The sequence below is a fragment of the Strigops habroptila genome, chromosome 12 (assembly GCF_004027225.2).
Source record: "Strigops habroptila isolate Jane chromosome 12, bStrHab1.2.pri, whole genome shotgun sequence".
Taxonomy (NCBI): Eukaryota; Metazoa; Chordata; class Aves; order Psittaciformes; family Psittacidae; genus Strigops; species Strigops habroptila.
Genome location: NC_044288.2, coordinates 22,446,531 through 22,464,366, shown reverse-complemented (window position 1 = coordinate 22,464,366; position 17,836 = coordinate 22,446,531). Strand labels below are relative to the sequence as shown.

At 48.9% G+C, this 17,836-nt stretch overlaps 1 protein-coding gene across 5 annotated transcripts in view; it reads right to left on the bottom strand.

Moving 5' to 3' along the window:
* The window catches only part of SIL1 (SIL1 nucleotide exchange factor), a 101,380-nt gene that overhangs the window by 31,062 nt on the left and 52,482 nt on the right, over window positions 1-17,836 (bottom strand). For all 5 annotated transcript variants that reach the window (XM_030504957.1, XM_030504955.1, XM_030504958.1 and 2 more), the window contains 4 exons: window positions 15,646-15,766; window positions 14,230-14,326; window positions 10,456-10,647; window positions 5,215-5,336 (listed from right to left, as the gene is read on the bottom strand). In XM_030504957.1, the coding sequence (XP_030360817.1) occupies window positions 5,215-5,336; window positions 10,456-10,647; window positions 14,230-14,326; window positions 15,646-15,766 (532 nt within the window). The remainder of the gene's footprint in view (window positions 1-5,214; window positions 5,337-10,455; window positions 10,648-14,229; window positions 14,327-15,645; window positions 15,767-17,836) is intronic.

Below are 17,836 nucleotides of genomic sequence, written 5' to 3'. Positions count from 1 at the left end.
GAAATTCTTATGTCCTTACAAGACAGCATCGAGGCAAGGTCTTTAATTTTACTTTTCCTGGGTTTATTGCTGGGCCTTAACGTTATTTAACAGCAGCAAGTGTCAACCAGCTCCACTGCGCAGCTGGACTTAACCCAAAATCATTACATCTGGGGGAAGTTTTTTCTCTTGACAAAGACACGCTGAAGAAGCTGGTGCTTCTCTGACAAAACACACACATTGTGTACCCTGGGAGAGTGGCCACTACTGAAATACTGATGGGTAGAGCAGGGGCAGGGAGACAGCATTGCCCATCCCTCCTCCCAAAGAACACAAGGGGAGGAAGCAGAACGGACAACAGCCTGACGTGACGATGCTGAGCGCTACCCAGGCAGCCCGGCACAGCACTGGGCAGGGAGGCAGCAGAGCCACCACTCAGGGCTCTTCTGAAAAGCAGATACACGTATTAGGCCTCTCTTTGCTTTACTAAAATGGTGCAAGCTCTGAACAATCCTCAGAGCTGGGTAACATGAATAATAGTGATTGCGATGTTCATAGAATCACAGAGTGGTTTGGGTTGGAAGGGAGCTTAAAGCTCAAGCTTAAAGTTCCAGCCCCCTGTCACGGGCAGGGACACCTTCCACTAGAGCAGGTTGCTCCAAGCCCCTGTGTCCAACCTGGCCTTGAACACTGCCAGGGATGGGGCAGCCACAGCTTCTCTGGGCACCCTGTGCCAGCGCCTCAGCACCCTCACAGGGAAGAGCTGCTGCCTCAGAGCTCATCTCAATCTCCCCTCTGGCAGGTTAAAGCCATTCCCCTTGGCCTGTCCCTGCAGGCCCTTGGCCAAAGCCCCTCTCCAGGTTTCCTGGAGCCCCTTTAGGCCCTGGAGCTGCTCTAAGGTCTCCCCTTCAGGAGCCTTCTCTTCTCCAGGCTGCCCCAGCCCAGCTCTCTCAGCCTGGCTCCAGAGCAGAGCTGCTCCAGCCCTCGCAGCAGCTCCGGGGCCTCCTCTGGCCTCGCTCCAGCAGCTCCACATCCCTCTTGTGCTGTTGCCCCAGAGCTGGACACAGGACTGCAGTGGTTCTCATGCACTATCATAGTTTAAGGGGTTTAATCTTGTGGGAAATGGTTAAGACAAGCAACACCCTGACACAAGCCATCTCTGAGTGCTGCTGCAAGATGATTCATGAGCTATTATCTGTGATGAATTTGCTCCCAAGTTTTTACCAAGTCCTCTTACATTTGTTTCACCACTTAGGGCCAAAAGAGGGACCAGCAAGGTCCTCGTAGCACTGGGATTGTATAAGAGGCTGTGCTGGGGACTGCCCCATGTCTGCTAGGACAGACACAAATGCAAGCTGAGACCATCAGTCTGAAATCCTGTCCCCAGATACCCAGTTTGAACAGCGCATGGATTTTTAAAGGACTGGCCAAGCAATGAATCCACCACAAATCTCTCAATGCAGATGCACAAACAACTTTCCCCCTGGCTCCCCACTTTAGCCATGCTGAAATCTCACCTTGTATATGTTCTGTCCTCTCCTCATGGAACACAAACTGCTTCACTTTGCCCTGAAGGTCCCAGGGCTCAGCTTCTCTCCATCCTCACCTCTAAATTCACCCCTAAGCATACAGGGAGCATTTGGGACAAAGCTTCAAGAATGCATTCGACATAAATTATTATTCTCCTTCTAAACGGATTACAAAAATCCTTTTATTACAAAATATTAAAATGTTCAAATTATTGGTGTGGAAAAACGTTTCCTGGAGGTAAAGTTTTTCAAAACTGAGGTTTTAATCACAAGCATAATCCTTTCTGGCTAACATTTCCTGTCTTGTGAAACATGGAGAGAGAAATTGCGCAGAGGCCTAGCTGGGCTATGAACAAAGGAAGATGCTGCCTGTAAATAGCTTAGAGGACATCAGAAGACACTTCTCTCATCAGCGATCTTTTTAAGCTTAATATAGCTCCTCTTTGCATAAAACATTGACATTTTTGCAATGTTTGGACCCAATGGTGCGAATGCTGACTGTCATCCAAAGACACTGGAGTGTACCTTCAAAAATATGCAGGAACGTTTTAGAGACAGTAGTTTCACTTGCCTCCAAAATGCCCTATCTTAATATTTCATACTTATATATATTTAAATGTTAGTACCACCAGATAAATGCTAACATGCTTTTATGCTAATGCAATCACTGAAAATCCAGATAATGTTGTGTATTGGCATATACTGTTAGTGAATTACGGATAGCTAAATGTACAATCCCACATGCCTAGCAATTATTTTTGTTAGTGCATTTAACTTTTATTTGCAATCAGAGCACTTGAGAATTGTTCAAATGAAGTTTACTTTTGTAAACTGCTGAATGGAAAACATTTTGTTAAAGGTTTAAAACCAGTAAGACTGTGGATGAGGTTATAGAGTTGCAATGAGGGCACTGCTCACAACGCTCTACCAGATGGAACAATGTTTGTTTTGGTCACAGACTCAGCGATTAAACCCCAAACACCTAAAATGAAGGACACATAAGAGAAACGAGCGATGAAACCTTGATTTCTTCCCTATCAGGTCATACTCTTACATGGCAGAGGCTTACAGACAGAGGCAAATGGATGCCAGGAGGACAGCATTGGTGCAGGCAGCACCCCGGTCGCTAGACCCTGGGACCCTTTGCCTTGAGGACCAGACTCGGCTATGCTAAGGCTGCCTTTCAAGTCCAATTTAAGCCAAATAAATAGGAGTGATATCAGGAGGAAGAAATCTTCAGCTGCCCCTGCTGTGCCTTCTCTTCCTCTTTCTCTTCCTATTACCTTTGCTGATCCAATGTTTTGGCCAGGCACCCAGCCTGTTGGCTCAAGATGCTGATCCACTTGAAAACCCATTTATCCCAAACCAGTCTTCAGCACAGCCAGACCTCTGGGTCAGGTTCCAGCCAGACTGCATGCAGGCAAAACCCTGGCTGATGCAGCTGCCTGCTCCACCCCTTACCTGCTTCATTGCCTGATTAGAGTTAAGGACAACACAAATCTGGAGAAGACCTGTATATTTTTAAGAGTTGGAAAGTTCTGGATGTGCCCCAAGCACGTCTGAGACTCTCAGGGTCCGGTGGTTTTCTGCTGCCTACAGAAAATGCCAAGCTCCCTCTGCCAGATCCAGCTTTGCCAAGAGTTAATGACTTCCCAGACTGCATTGAGGAGCTGCTATGATCATGCCCTGATTTCCTCTGGGAAGCTTTGCCTGGCTTGAAACCACCAGCCTGAGCCAACCTGGCTGAAGTGACCTGGGAGGTGGCCACAGACCCATTTGGTGAGCAGCAGATCATCACCCGGCTCAGCAGCCAACGCAGGACCTGGTACCAGCCCCGAGCACACAACATAGATCAGATCACGTCCCCACAGCCCAGTGAACTGTGGCACCTCTCGGCATTTACTGCGAAGTCCTTGAGGCCCCAAGGAACAACCTGGAGTGAAGGAAATAAGCAACAACTCCTCAGAAAAGCACAAGGCATCAGAAGATGCTTAGTGTGAAGTACCTGAAATGCCCCAAGCAGTTTAAATGGAGCATGGAGTAAGCAGAGAAATGTATGAACAAACAAATTCAGCAGATAGCACAAAACAGACATGTTGGCATGGAGGTGTCTAATGAGAAAGCTTAAACACAGCAAGGAAAAAGCAAACCCAAAACCCAGACGTAATATCCCTCACATTTTGGAGCTGAGCTCTCAGACAATACATCATCCAAACCACTCCAAATTACCATCTGTCAGAATGTCCTTTAAAGAAAAAAGGTCTAAAAGTTTCCAAAGCAGTATTTTAACAGTCATATTAGAAAAGAGGTTGCTTCTGTCCAAAGAAGGGCACTTGCAATTAAGTGAGGGATGCTATACAAAAGCATTAGTTTCATGGGCACTGATACACGCACATATTATGAGCCCACGAGTTTCTTCAGTCTTGACCATGCCACATTAGCTAAATCAGGAAAGAAGTGATTTAATAGTCCCTGTCATTTTGCAAGTTACCTGCAAATGTTTCCAGACCCTCTGCATGATTTTCTCTTTTATGAAACATATAATTAAGAGTCTACAGGCTACTAAAAGAACCTAAGGAAACAATGACATTATTTCAAACATTAAGATATGCCAGAACATGAGGAGTGGGTTTGTGTTTGTGATGCGAAAGAGTGTATCTTCTTGTGATCAATAAGTCAAGCTCCGTTTCGGACTACAAGATGGATCCTTTCCTGGTGTAAATCTGGGTACCTGCTGCTGTCCATAAGGCCAAATTCCTTCACACATGCTGAGAAGCAACTGCATTGTATACAAGATTGCAAAAGAAATGTAGATTTGTAGACTATATATTAAACTAAGTGATAAATAATCTATAATGGTGGACAGGTGACTGTATTTTTAGGCCTAGAAATAGGCAGATAATAACAGTCCTGACTTACAATCTTCACTCTGCACTTCTGACCCTGAAGTTTGGGTCCATCCCATACATTTCTAAAGCCTCTGTACCTGTGAATGTGCAACATACACACACCACAAAGCCCCAAAACCCATAAAACAGAAAGGGCACCAATAAAACATCGAGCTCACACAGTTCCACCTGTAGCACTGCATGCCGTGCCCTAGCACGAGGCAGACTGGGCTGCTTCGGGCAACAGCCACCTTCCAGTGAACCACAAATGTCCTTCAGACCTGTTGACCCCACTCCTAATGCCATGTCTAATGGACACCCCTTAGGGTGTCCATGGGGGTACATGTCCATGGGGATAAAACCCCCTCCAAAGACCACAGGAGTTGCTGTGTTTCTGAAATCAGCATCTCGCTACGCAAAAGCGACACAGGAGAAAGGAAGAGGAGAAGGGTGCTCCCTGAGGTACTTATAACAGCACCATCCTCCAGATCTTCCCCCAGAGAGGGCTGCCAAAGGGAGAGAAGGGGAGGCAGAATTATTCCTCTCAAACTCTATGAAAACAAGAAGCCCAGGGAAATCAGGAAGCAACCATAGCTTCCACACCGAATTACTTCTGGCTAAGTCTAACCAGCAGGATGAGGACTCACTGAGGAGAAGAGCAGGGCAAGCGGTGCTGGAAGGAAAGGGCTAGGCAGGCGAGAAGACAATGTGGTGGTCACAGGGTGAGAGAAGCTGTCAGCTCCTGCTGTTAGGAATGAGTCAAGAGATGAAGGGAAGCACAGGGCCCGTGGGGTGTCGCGAGGTGGGCCGGAGCTCACCTGGACAGCGCGGCTCCCAGGACGAAGGCAGAGTGCTCCTTCAGCGTGGCCTCGCTGCTGTTCAGCCCGTGGATCACCAACTGGAGGCCGCCCATGGAGAGGAAGTCCTTAGCATTGTCCACCTGATGGGGAGAGAGCAGGCTCCCATCAGCACAAACCCCCCAGCCAGACTCCACACAGCAACCCCAGCAGAACGCCTTGCTCCAGGAAGCACAGCAGCGCTTCCCTCCTGGACTAACCAGGGCTGAGTCTGAAAAAGCAATTGCAAACTAAGAGAGAACAACTATGGCTTGAATTTCATATATTTTCAATAGTGCCTGTGAGCAGGGATGTCATGGTTGCAGAAGCACAGTTTACTGACAGGTGGCTGTTATCACCCACTGAACACACACATGCTTTGATTAGCTATCAAAACCATGCTTGACACATATTTCAGTAATTCAGCTGATGTCAAAACTGTGGTCGATAACATGATGTCAGAAACCCCACCAGTTCTGTGCTCGCTCTCCTCTGAGCAGGCCTTTGCTGGAACCCCAGAGAATTGCTTGTTTTGCAAATGCAATTAATTGATGCTCTAATTGCAGCACCAGGAGTTGAGGCTGTTTAAGAGCCTGCCAGCAGCCACGGCACACGGGCAGCATCACCCCTTGCTTGCAGCACAGAGCATGGGTGGCTCTGGGCTTTTTTCATGAGGACCATCAACAACTTCATGTGGATGTGACAAGGAAAAGCCAGTCCCCGATTAGAGGGGTCAGCCAGGGGGTTCCCCTTAGGGCAGCCTGAACAATGGGTTTTCTAAAGCAAACAATATTGGACTCACTGCCAGTAGGGAGAAGTTTAAACACTGATGGGGATTCATCAGTCTCTGACTTGAAGCAGACGTGGGGCTAACGAGGCACAAATCACAGTGGCCATCTGTTCTTGGAGAGGAGATTAAAAAGAGTTCCAAAGGGCTTGCAAACAAAATCCAGAGAAACAGCACAAAGTGCTTCAAGTACAGAATTCAGTCCAAAGTAAAATCGATGCATTTGGATTTTCAAGGATTTTTTCTTTCTTTTTTTCAGTTCAAAAGGGAATCTGATGAACACTCAGAATTGTGTGTGCAAAAAAATTGGGTTTAGGATTTTAACATTTCTCGTCCCAGGAAGATGGGGAGACAACAGCATATGGCCCAGAGGAGGCCCCGGAGCTGCTGCGAGGGCTGGAGCAGCTCTGCTCTGGAGCCAGGCTGAGAGAGCTGGGCTGGGGCAGCCTGGAGAAGAGAAGGCTCCTGAAGGGGAGACCTTAGAGCAGCTCCAGGGCCTAAAGGGGCTCCAGGAAACCTGGAGAGGGGCTTTGGACAAGGGCCTGTAGGGACAGGACAAGGGGAATGGCTTTAACCTGCCAGAGGGGAGATTGAGATGAGCTCTGAGGCAGCAGCTCTTCCCTGTGAGGGTGCTGAGGCGCTTGCACAGACTTTTCCCAGAGAAGCTGTGGCTGCCCCATCCCTGGCAGTGTTCAAGGCCAGGTTGGACACAGGGGCTTGGAGCAACCTGCTCTAGTGGAAGGTGTCCCTGCCCGTGGCAGGGGTTGGAACTGGAGGAGCTTTAAGGTCCCTTCCACCCAAACCAGTCTGGGATTCTGTGATTTTATGTTTGTAGATATAACATAAAAACGAGTTATCAGCTGGGCAAACTGACTTCCCCACCTTCCTCCAGCAGAACCCCTGCTGGGGTGGGACAGCATGAACACCACAAGGTGTGCAGGTATGCCAGGCCCAGGCATCGCACTCCAGTCTGAACACCTTCAGTCAACAGTGACTTCATACTTAGTGTTAAATTTATCTCAACCATGTACCTTCACCAAAATTGGCCACAAATCAGATATTTTAGGTACCCAAGAGAATGAGGAAGCTACTTAGTTTTATGTCCTATGGGTATGTCTTTACCAAAGCAGAACCTGGGGAGTTACAGCTCATCTCTTCTCCCCAACAGGACAATACCTGCCACTTGCTGTCCCTCTGCAGAGCTGGTGACAGAAAGCTGATCTCTGCAGGTCTGCTGGGGCTGATTCAGGATTTGCAGCAGCTTTTGTATCCTTTCAGATCCTATTCTTTTAATTGTCCCTGTAATACGGACCTGCCAGACCTCTTACTTTTCTGCAGGCCCATCTTCATCTACAAAGAAATCTATGCAGCAACCCAATTTCAGCTGCCAATGGGTCCTTTTATTACTCAGCCTCTGTAAAAGCTCCGAGGCTGTTTTAATGCTGGAATTGGACATTGACTTCTGCTCAAGAGGGAATGCACTGACAAGCAGAAGTATGCATCCAGAATCAGCATTGGTAAAACCAACCCTTGCTGTAAACTCATCAGCAGCAGAGTCCTTCAGGTCAGCCCCAGCGTCACCGAGACACCTCAGCCACAGAATAGAAATTGTGCTCTAAACTTCATTTTGAAGATGTATTTATTTTTCTTAACTGGAGTCTGCTGTGAGACCTCCTTCCCTGACTCGCCATTTCAAACCCAGAAAACCCCCAAACTCAAAGACTTGAAGTTATTAACCTCTCTGGGTGGCAGAGGATGCTGTGAGGCAGCAGCTCCTGCCTCGCTTCAGGCCACTGAAATCAGCACAGAAGAAAGCCAAAGATCAAAAGAGCTCTTGAGTAAAGCACACAGGCAAAATGGGTGAGGAGAGGGATGGGAGAAGAGGGAATATGACAGCAGTTATTCAGGGAGCGGCTTTGAATCGGAGGAGAAAGAAAACGGGGAGGGAAGGCAGGAGAGAAGATGTTAGGAAACGAGAGCAAGGAAAGCAGCATGTCAGCCCTATGCGACGGAGAGGAAATTAGCAGTGAGAAATGGTGCAGCATGTCAGAGGAGGGGAGAGGGGAAGATAAGGAGAGTAAATAATTGAGAGAAAGAGCCTGCAATGCCTGAGAATGGGTCTTGGCTTGGTACGCTGCTGTGCAAGCACTGTGAATTCTTTTTATAAATGAGTTATGCTCTGGCCTCTTCACATTTGCATTTGGTTTTTACGTGTTACGGATGACCTCGCAAGCCAAACCTTCCTGCTCCTTCTCCAAGATGGGCTCCCAAACATGCCAACTTGAATCCTGACTGGTAAGAAGCAAACCAGAGTTGGCAACCAAAAGCTGAGCAAACACAGAGCCCTTGGGCTGCCTCCTCAGGAGCAGAAGAGATCATCTCTTCCCCTCCGCTCCCTCGCGGCGAGCTCAGAGGCACGTGCTGCTTCATGTCCCAGGGCTCTGGGATGCTCATGACCACGCCACAGAGCAGAGAGCATCCTTTGCTTGCAATTCCTACAGGGCATGGCATTTTCCACTTGACAGGGCACCTTGTGCCCTGGAGGAAGCAGCAGGGCAGCCGGGAGCTGAGCAATTATCAATAGCCATGGCACGTTACCATTCAGATGGAGGTGGGGGAAGAGGGAGCAGCAGAGCTGCCACTGGTCCCACAGGGCCACCCTCACCTGCCAGGATCCCCATCCTCCAGCAGCAGGGCTGTGCTCACTGCAGAGGACTCTGACAAGTCCAGCCCTTCCAGGGTTATGCGGCACAAGTGTATTTGGCTGCTATTCAGTAATTACATTAAGCCAGTGCTGCTAAAGTCAGTACCAAGCAGAGATAATGCTCTGGATGCATTCAACTGGCTGGAAGAAGAAAGAGAAGGAAAAGCCATGCTGGCTTAGAGACAAGTCATATTTCTTATCAGCTTCCTGCCTGATGAGAAGGTGCTGCCCAGCCATCTGCCCCGACAGCGCGGGCACAGAGCAACGTTGTGATCGATGCACAAAGGGGTCCTCTGTGCTCCTGCCAGCCTCTCTGCCATTCCCCCTTTCTGACCCCTTTGATGCGGGATGTGGTTCCCTTTGATGCTCCAGTCCCTGCTCCTCTTGCCTTTGTGACATTGTTTGCCCCATCCCGTGCTGCAAGCAGGCAGGATTTTACGCTGGAATAGTCCAGACTGTTACACTGGAATCCAAAGCATCCCATGGAGTTTGGAGGTTGCTTTTTAGCATGCTGGCCTGATGCTCTGGCATCCTTAACTAGACAGAATTAGCCCTGAGTAGAAATACGAAGTTCTTTGGGCACCCATTGTTCACGCTTATTCTCTGAGTCAGACAGATGCCATCAGTGAAACAAAAGCATCAAGAACAAACAGCAAGGAAGCCTCTGCATGTGTATGACAGATTCAGTGTGGAAACTCAAGACAAAGAGCCCTGGAAAAAAACAGTTCTATCAGCTGGTGCATGGACTCCCTCTCTCAGCAGCACATTCCTTCAGCTACCTTCCCCCCAAATACCACATTGGGTTTTAAGAAGTGAAAGGTCTTGCACTGGCATCTCCAAAGAGTTGCTCCATTCACCCTCTGCAATGATAAAGCCACTGAAAGTGATGCTGGAAACTCTCCCAGTCTGCTCCAGACTCTCCCAGTCACTGGGGAGGGAGAAGCCCAGTCCTTTCCCACGAGGCAGAACATGCTCACACACCCACCCGAGCACAAGGGAGGAGAGCACTGTGCATGCAGCTGCAGCCAACGGGAGGTAGAGATGTGCGAGCTGAAAGCAGAGCAAGAGAGATCAGAGGGAAAGGGCATAAACCTGAGGAAGTGAGATTTCAGGAAATACATTTAACCTCACACAGAGCCTATTAGCACGGCTCAGCCGACGCGCAGCAACTTGCCATTCGCCTGAGCCTTCAGTCACTGCCGCCACCAGCCCAGCTGTGAGAGAGGCTCTACATGCCACCTCTTACTCACCCCGAGACAAAACACAGCTTTTTGGGTGGTTGTCATCTTCCCTGATACAAAGACATTCTCTGCGAGCTGATGGATGGGCACTTACCTGCAGCCACAGAGGCTTTTCATGGAAGGAGTGAGAAAATAATTCTTTTCTTAGCAGCCACCACTCTACTTATTCCAAAAATGGCAGAAACCCCCCATTTTGTAACATTAAGCATATAAAAGAAGGAAAAGAGAGGGCAAGAAAACCAGCCTGAGAACAGACAACAAATCAAGGAACACTCACCCCTAGGAAACTGCTTGCTACCAGCACGAGCAGTGATTTATTCCAACTCGGATATAAAATAAGCCTGCAGTAGCCTTCTGCTGCCTGTTATTGTCCCAGGATTATGATAATTAAGCAATTTGTATTACCTGATACTGATAAGAAAAATAAAACCACATTTATGACACCGTATCCCCTGGATTTTACACGGTAGTTACTAATGCATTTTTGTTACCTGGTGAACATAATATTCAAGATCATAAAGCGCCGCTACTTTTTCATCCAGCGTGGAGGCAGAGCTGTTGAATTTGCTGATTAATTTCACCATAATTTCATAATCTGTTTCCATCTTCACGTTCAGCTTCTCAAACTCCTCCTTCAGCTGCTCTATGGGCCGGAACTTCTTCCTCACCTCTTCCTCATGGGCCTTGAAAGCAGAAGGAGGAAACCAGATCTGAAGGCAGGTGATAACAAGAGCCAAGAAACGTGTACAGAGAAACCCCAGCCCCAAATTTACTATAGAACCTGGCTGTCTGTACAAACAGGATTTACTGCTGTGCCTCAGAGATGCAAGGCAGTGTTGAAGGGTCCTTCTGAGAAGCCAAGGAACCCAGTTATCTGTAAGATACGTGCCTTGGGTGCCAGCAAGCACTTCCCAAGCCTGTACCAAGGGCTTTGTACACCATTTTTGGGCCTTCCAAAGCCATGTCAAGGCCAGAGGCAGGCAGCACTGCTATTCTCCATTTGCCTGCAAGTCAGTGTTCTCAAGACCTGACTGCAGAAAGCCTTGAGCAACTTCCCTGATCTCCCAGACAGCCCTGCTTGAGGCTGGAGATGGGGCTGGAGACCTCCTGAGGTCCCATCCAGCCTGAACTGCCCAGTGACTCCACACCAGTAACACCAAGATCTTCTTGGATGTGTATGACGATGTGTTCATCATCCCAATCACTTCACAGAATCCCAGACTGGTTTGGGTTGAAGGGACCTTAAAGCTCATCCAGTCCCAACCCCCTGCCACGGGCAGGGACACCTTCCACTAGAGCAGGTTGCTCCAAGCCCCTGTGTCCAGCCTGGCCTTGAACACTGCCAGGGATGGGGCAGCCACAGCTTCTCTGGGCAACGCTTAACACGATTCAGGATGGCTTCATCCCTAAGGGAAACGTGTGCACTCACTAGCAGGGCCAGAATCTGTCAGAAAGAGAAACAGGAGGACCAGCTGTACGATGGGGGCAGCTGAAGTGCCGGGCCATGGGGCTTGGCCAGCAGATAGCTTGTCCTGCAGCATGGCTTGTCTCCCTCACACAAACAGCACCCCAAGGGCTGCGATGAACCAAGAGAGCTGTGGAAAGGCATGTGGTGAGAAGGAAAAGACTGCCAGAGATCTAAGAGAGCCCCAGAGCTGGCAGGAACTGAGAAGATGGACAGCTGAGGGAATGGGGGTGTTTAGCCTGAGGAAGAGAAGGCTCAGGGGGGACCTTATCGCTCTCTGCAACTGCCTGACAGGAGGATGGAGCCAGGAGGGGGCTGGTCTCTGCTCCCAAGGAACAAGGGATGGGACAAGAGGAAACGGCCTCAAGCTGCACCAGGGCAGGTTTAGATGGAGATGAGGAACAATTCCTCCCCCAAAGGGTGCTCAGGCATTGGAACAGGCTGCCCAGGGCAGTGTTCACACACCGTGCAGACGAAGCCCTTGGTGACATGGGTTAGTGGTGGCCTTGGCAGTGCTGGGGTAATGGTTGGACTCAATGATCTAAAGGTCTTTCCAACCTAAATGATTCTGTGATTCTGATTCTCCAGCACCAGCACTGGTGGCACTGGGACAGGCGGGGGCAGCGCCTGCTGCTGCAGGGGACGGAGGAAGCAGTGAGCCCACGCTGAAGACGGGCTGTCCCAAGAGCAGGAGAAAGCAAGAAAGCCCCTTTTGAAAGGGACTGTGTCACAAACACCGAAACATGTTTTCACACAGGAGTGACCCCCAACTCGAGGGTTTGCACATGCAGTGCTCCCCCTGCAAACACTGCCCTGGCTGCGAACAGCAGCCGAGGGCTGGAGCCACTGCAGAGAAAAACCCTGGGTGATGGAAGTGCCAGCACTGTCAGCCTAACAGCAGCCCTACAATCAGTACTAATGACTGCTCCTTAATTACTGTAGGTATCATGGAGTTGCACAGACCACCATCCCCACCCCAGCCACACAGAACTGCTTTAGTGAGAGCGGTGATGGGAGCACGCTTGGTGTAACTCAATTTACTTTGACACAGTTACTTTGAGGATGAATTTGCTCCCTGCAGGAGTGATTTTAAATGGAGTACTTTAGGTCCATTAGGTGTAGCTGGTTTGAGCCCAGTTGCTGGGACAATAGCTATTCTCTAACAGGGCTTTTTAAAATATGGCTTATTTTCACATGAAAGAAGATCACTAATTTTTGCATTTAAATGACCCTCATTTCAAGAAGTCCTGCTATTACTGATGCTGCTGCTGCATAAGTAAACTTGCAGAAAATGAAATAATGCCCTGGTGCCAGATAGGGGGGAAAAAGGACTTTCTGCAACTCTAAGCCTTAACTCATACCTCAGTTCTCCTTCGACTGAGCCGACATCAAGGCAGCAGGAGGACTAGGGCCTAAGGAAATACTGCTGAGGGAAGAGGAGAGAAAGGCTGTGATCCACCTGGTAGGTCTCATCCCCCCAGTGGCATGTCAGTGGCTGGGGACCAGCTCCAAGCCTGGTGAGGGCTGGAAGCAGCACTTTTATTCTATTTAACTTTGGGTTGTGGACTATTTGTAACTAAATAGTAAACTCAGAGCTTATATAAGGTGACATCAGCCTATGCTTCAGCATGGCCATTTGGGTTTTACTACCCAGGGCATGAGATTGAGACCTAAACCAAGGATGACAGTGAATGGCAAACTTCCTTCACAAACACCATCACGCTGCAGCCCAGTCCACATTGGGGGTCTGCAATTGTTTCTGTGAACCAAGTGGCAGTTGAATAAAGAAATCAAATCAATGGATAAAAATACACCCAAACAAGGGAAAGGGAATCAGCCCCTAGGCTCACACAAGTGTTTGAAAGTGATGTTTTTTTCATTATTAATTCAGGTCAATTAATAATGGATTAATTCTAATCACATTGGTATCAGAAAACTGGGGGGAGCAGCATCACAGCTTCCCGACCATACCTGCTTTGGGTTCACAAGAAAGGTCCCACAGCTTCACTTGAGCATTGGTACACCAAGAATCACAGAATCACAAACTAGTTTGGGTTGGAAGGGACCTTCTCTGGGCACCCTGTGCCAGCGCCTCAGCACCCTCACAGGGAAGAGCTTCTGCCTCAGAGCTCATCTCAATCTCCCCTCTGGCAGGTTAAAGCCATTCCCCTTGTCCTGTCCCTACAGGCCCTTGTCCAAAGCCCCTCTCCAGGTTTCCTGGAGCCCCTTTAGGCCCTGGAGCTGCTCTAAGGTCTCCCCTTCAGGAGCCTTCTCTTCTCCAGGCTGCCCCAGCCCAGCTCTCTCAGCCTGGCTCCAGAGCAGAGCTGCTCCAGCCCTCGCAGCAGCTCCGGGGCCTCCTCTGGCCCTGCTCCAGCAGCTCCAAGTCCCTCCTGTCAGCAAACTGCTGATCCCCGCCCATTCCACCACTGCAGCCCCTCTCCCCACAACAGCCCGTGGGATGATTATTACTGAGAAACACCTTCAACTGTTGAGAACACACTGAAGTACTTATTAGCAGCTTGCAACACAAGGCCTTGAAGTTTAAAATTAATAAAATGGAACTGAACAAAAATTTTCCATTCTTACAGAAAACCCAGGATTAGTACAAAAAGGGGTGAGTTTCCCAGGGAACTATATCACCACCAGGCTAGCAAAGGCATTTTAGGTCCATGTTCACCAAAAGATGTGCCTGCACAGTATTTTCCCATGCAATTACTTTAGCCATCATATTTCTAGAGACATGTAATGTAGGGTGTTCACATCCATGTGCATCACTTTAGAAACAGGGATCTCTCCTTACCTTTCTTTCTGCCTTCTCACTTTCCTTCATTTTAGCCAGTGCCTTTTTGAGCTCCTGGGATGTGAATGAAGTTGAGTCAACATCCACCTTGCCCAGCCTTGCAGAGGAAACAAAACAAAACATGTTAATGAGTGAACAGTTGTATCTGTACAAGAAACCTGGAGAGGGGCTTTGGACAGAGGCCTGTAGGGACAGGCCAAGGGGAATGGCTTTAACCTGCCAGAGGGGAGATTGAGATGAGCTCTGAGGCAGAAGCTCTTCCCTGTGAGGGTGCTGAGGCGCTGGCACAGACTTTTCCCAGAGAAACTGTGGCTGCCCCATCCCTGGCAGTGTTCAAGGCCAGGTTGGACACAGGGGCTTGGAGCAACCTGCTCTCGTGGAAGGTGTCCCTGCCTGTGGCAGGGGTTGGAGCTGGAGGAGCTTTAAGGTCCCTTCAACCCAAACCAGTCTGGGATTCTAGCGTTAATTTATGCCTCTGAATTTAATGTTGCAATACAGAAAAGCAGGAAATGTTTCAGAGGAAAAACAAATAACCACCACTGCCACTAAATCACCACTAAGGACTTTCAAGCTTTAACAAAGAGATTTACAGCTGAAGTTCTAATGACTACCATATACAAAGTTAGGGCAAGGGTAAATCCAAGCAGAAATCACACAGAAGTGCTAAAATCCATGTTGTATTGTTCTTTATGCTTCTCTCGTTGGTTCAGAGAGTGTTTATCTGAGCCACAAACACTCCTGCACAGAAAAAAGGAAAGCCAGCTGTTGAGGCATCATGAAGCTGAAGAGCTTTTCCATGCTCTGAACAGGAGGAACTGGGGGACTGAGGGAAGCATCAGTAAATCCCCCACACTTGAGGAAAGAAACTTCCCCCCATAAACCTGTCTTTGGTAGGAGGGTGTGAATAGGAAAGTCAGCACCAGTGAGACTTTGAGAACAAATATAAAGATGTGGGTACAGGAAGGCTGTGTGTGATCCAAGGAGAACACCAGCAGGCACTGATGTGTAAATGAACGCTGCAAGCCCACTGACTGCACCGAGCTAACACCACAGTACTGGCTCAGGTCAAGGCAAACAAAGCCCCTCGCAAGTGCTCTGACAGTTTAAGCTCAGAAAGTTTAAGCTCAGATATTTCAAAGGACTGAAAGTCATTCAAAGAAGCCATGTTGCAAATTTAGTTTCAGTGTTGTGGCATCAGAAGCCATGAAGGTGTCTCTGAACATGCACTCGGGGCACTTCTACCACCACCCCAAAGGCATCACAAAGGACAGGGCTCCGTTTCCAGCACTGCTGAACTCTTAAACCAGCAATTAAGTCTTGGGAAGAGACAGCAACTGAGTACATCAGGGAAGCTGGCCTCCAATAAAAGACACGAATCCCACAGCCCACCCACCCCGATGCTTTGCATCGCTGTACCTTTTTCTTCTTCTCTCTTTTCTTGTATCGCTTTTCCCATTTTCACTATCTGGGAGCTTGACTTCTCTGTCTCCTGTCTGCAGGTTCAGCCGTACATGCGACCCTGCAGGAACAGCTTGACCTATAAACAAAGGCAGGGTTATTTTAGAGCATGTATGTTATTCCAGTTTTGTGCATGTAACGCAAGGTGAAGGCGCACGCTCCTACCCAAGAGAGGGATAAAAGCCTCGTCCCACATGGTGAACAGGAGCAGGAGATCCACCGCCAACTACTCTCCCCTCCATCAACACCCCTTGGACACAAGTGCTGCTTGAACCTTGCAGAAATGCCACCTTTACCCACTGAACACAGCCCTGTGCAGCCGGGCCAGCTTGTGCTACAGGATCCTGAGCCTGGCAGAGCATCAGCTCCCTCCTCCTTCCCAGGCCAGTTCCTGATAAAGCACTAAAGCTCCACATCAGGAGCGGATTTGGAGTCTAGAGAAAGGGGAATTAGTTGCTGATTAGGGTAGACAGCGTAAAGTACAGCTGCCAAAGGGAAATCAAAGCACACTGCAGAGTACAGCTGGGTACGGGGAATATCAAGCATACCGAGGCGAGGCTGTGTTGGTTTGGAAATATTGTATTAAAAGGAATATATGATCACTACTACCTGACAACAAAAATACACAGAATACATTAAGTTTTGGGTTTACATACAGAAAAGATGGGAAATTTAGTGGGCTTCCTTGGTCATAATTTATCACAAGCATATCGTGATAGCCAACAGTTGTGCTGGGATGGAGAGGTGGCAATATCAGGTTGCTGCTTCTTAATATAGAAGCTTCTTGATGCTACTACTTGATGTAGTAGCTGGGCTGCACCCCCAGAGCGTGAGCAGCAGGTCAGGGAGGGGATTCTGCCCCTCTGCTGCGCTCTGGGGAGACACCCCTGCAGTCCTGATCCAGCTCTGGGGCAGCAGCACCAGAGGGACGTGGAGCTGCTGGAGCGAGGCCAGAGGAGGCCCCGGAGCTGCTGCGAGGGCTGGAGCAGCTCTGCTCTGGAGCCAGGCTGAGAGAGCTGGGCTGGGGCAGCCTGGAGAAGAGAAGGCTCCTGAAGGGGAGACCTTAGAGCAGCTCCCAGTGGCCAGGTTGGACACAGGGGCTTGGAGCAACCTGCTCTAGTGGAAGGTGTCCCTGCCCCCATGGCAGGCGCTTGGAACTGGAGGAGCTTTAAGGTCCCTTCCAACCCAAACCAGTCTGCGATTCTGTGACTCACAGGCACAAACACCACTTGGGGAGAAAGCGAGGGGTGAGCTGGGTCCTTCCCTCTCACAGCCAGTGCTTTTCCTCGCCAGGTCAGACCTCTGGGACAGCCCAGGTTACAAGCACAGCACTCACTGAAGCAACTCCTAAATTGTCAGACACAGCGAGACATAAGTGTCCCCGTTAGCAGAGTACAGTATATTCTGTCTGTCGTGCTCCTGGTGCATCTGGTTCCATTAGTTCACTCAGTTGCCAGGGGAGAGGAACGAGGCTGACGGGTTTTGCTTTAAAGAAACACCAAAGGGGAAGGTAAGGAAGCAGCCCCCAGAGGGGCTGAGGGACCCCCCGGCTCACCGACATCACAGCTTCTATTTTCAGCCAGCAGTAAATAAAACACAAACCCTGGTGCACACAAACCCAGCACAACTGAATTAAGGAGGTTGCCATCAGAGAAGACACAAACTTTTCCTGCTTCTTTACACTTCCCTAAATGAGATTTGACCAAGACCATCCAAACGCCAGAGCGGAAATCCCAGCCTTGACATATTTAAGCGGCTTTGGTTGCTGCAGGGATTCCTTCTTGCCCCTGTGAACAGCAGCACAGGTTCACGCCACAGTAGGACAAACACACTGCTTTATTAAATAAACCCAGAGAGACAGCTCTGTTTTCCGCAAAAAGATTGGTGTAGTCACTACAAAACATTCCAGATGTTTCAGGCAGGAGGAGGTCTTCAGTCTCATTTAGTCTGGGGTATTTAGAGCTTTATTCATAGTGTGTTTGAGGGTGGGTTGAGTTGAATAATGTGATTAAAAATGCTGATTTAAACGAGGAAGCTGGAAAACCTGAATTTTAATCATGTTTCACTATGTAGCTTCCAGGCACTTCCCTTAAAAACAGTTGATTCTCTTTGATACCTTTAATTTGGTACCTACTCAACAACTAGGAGC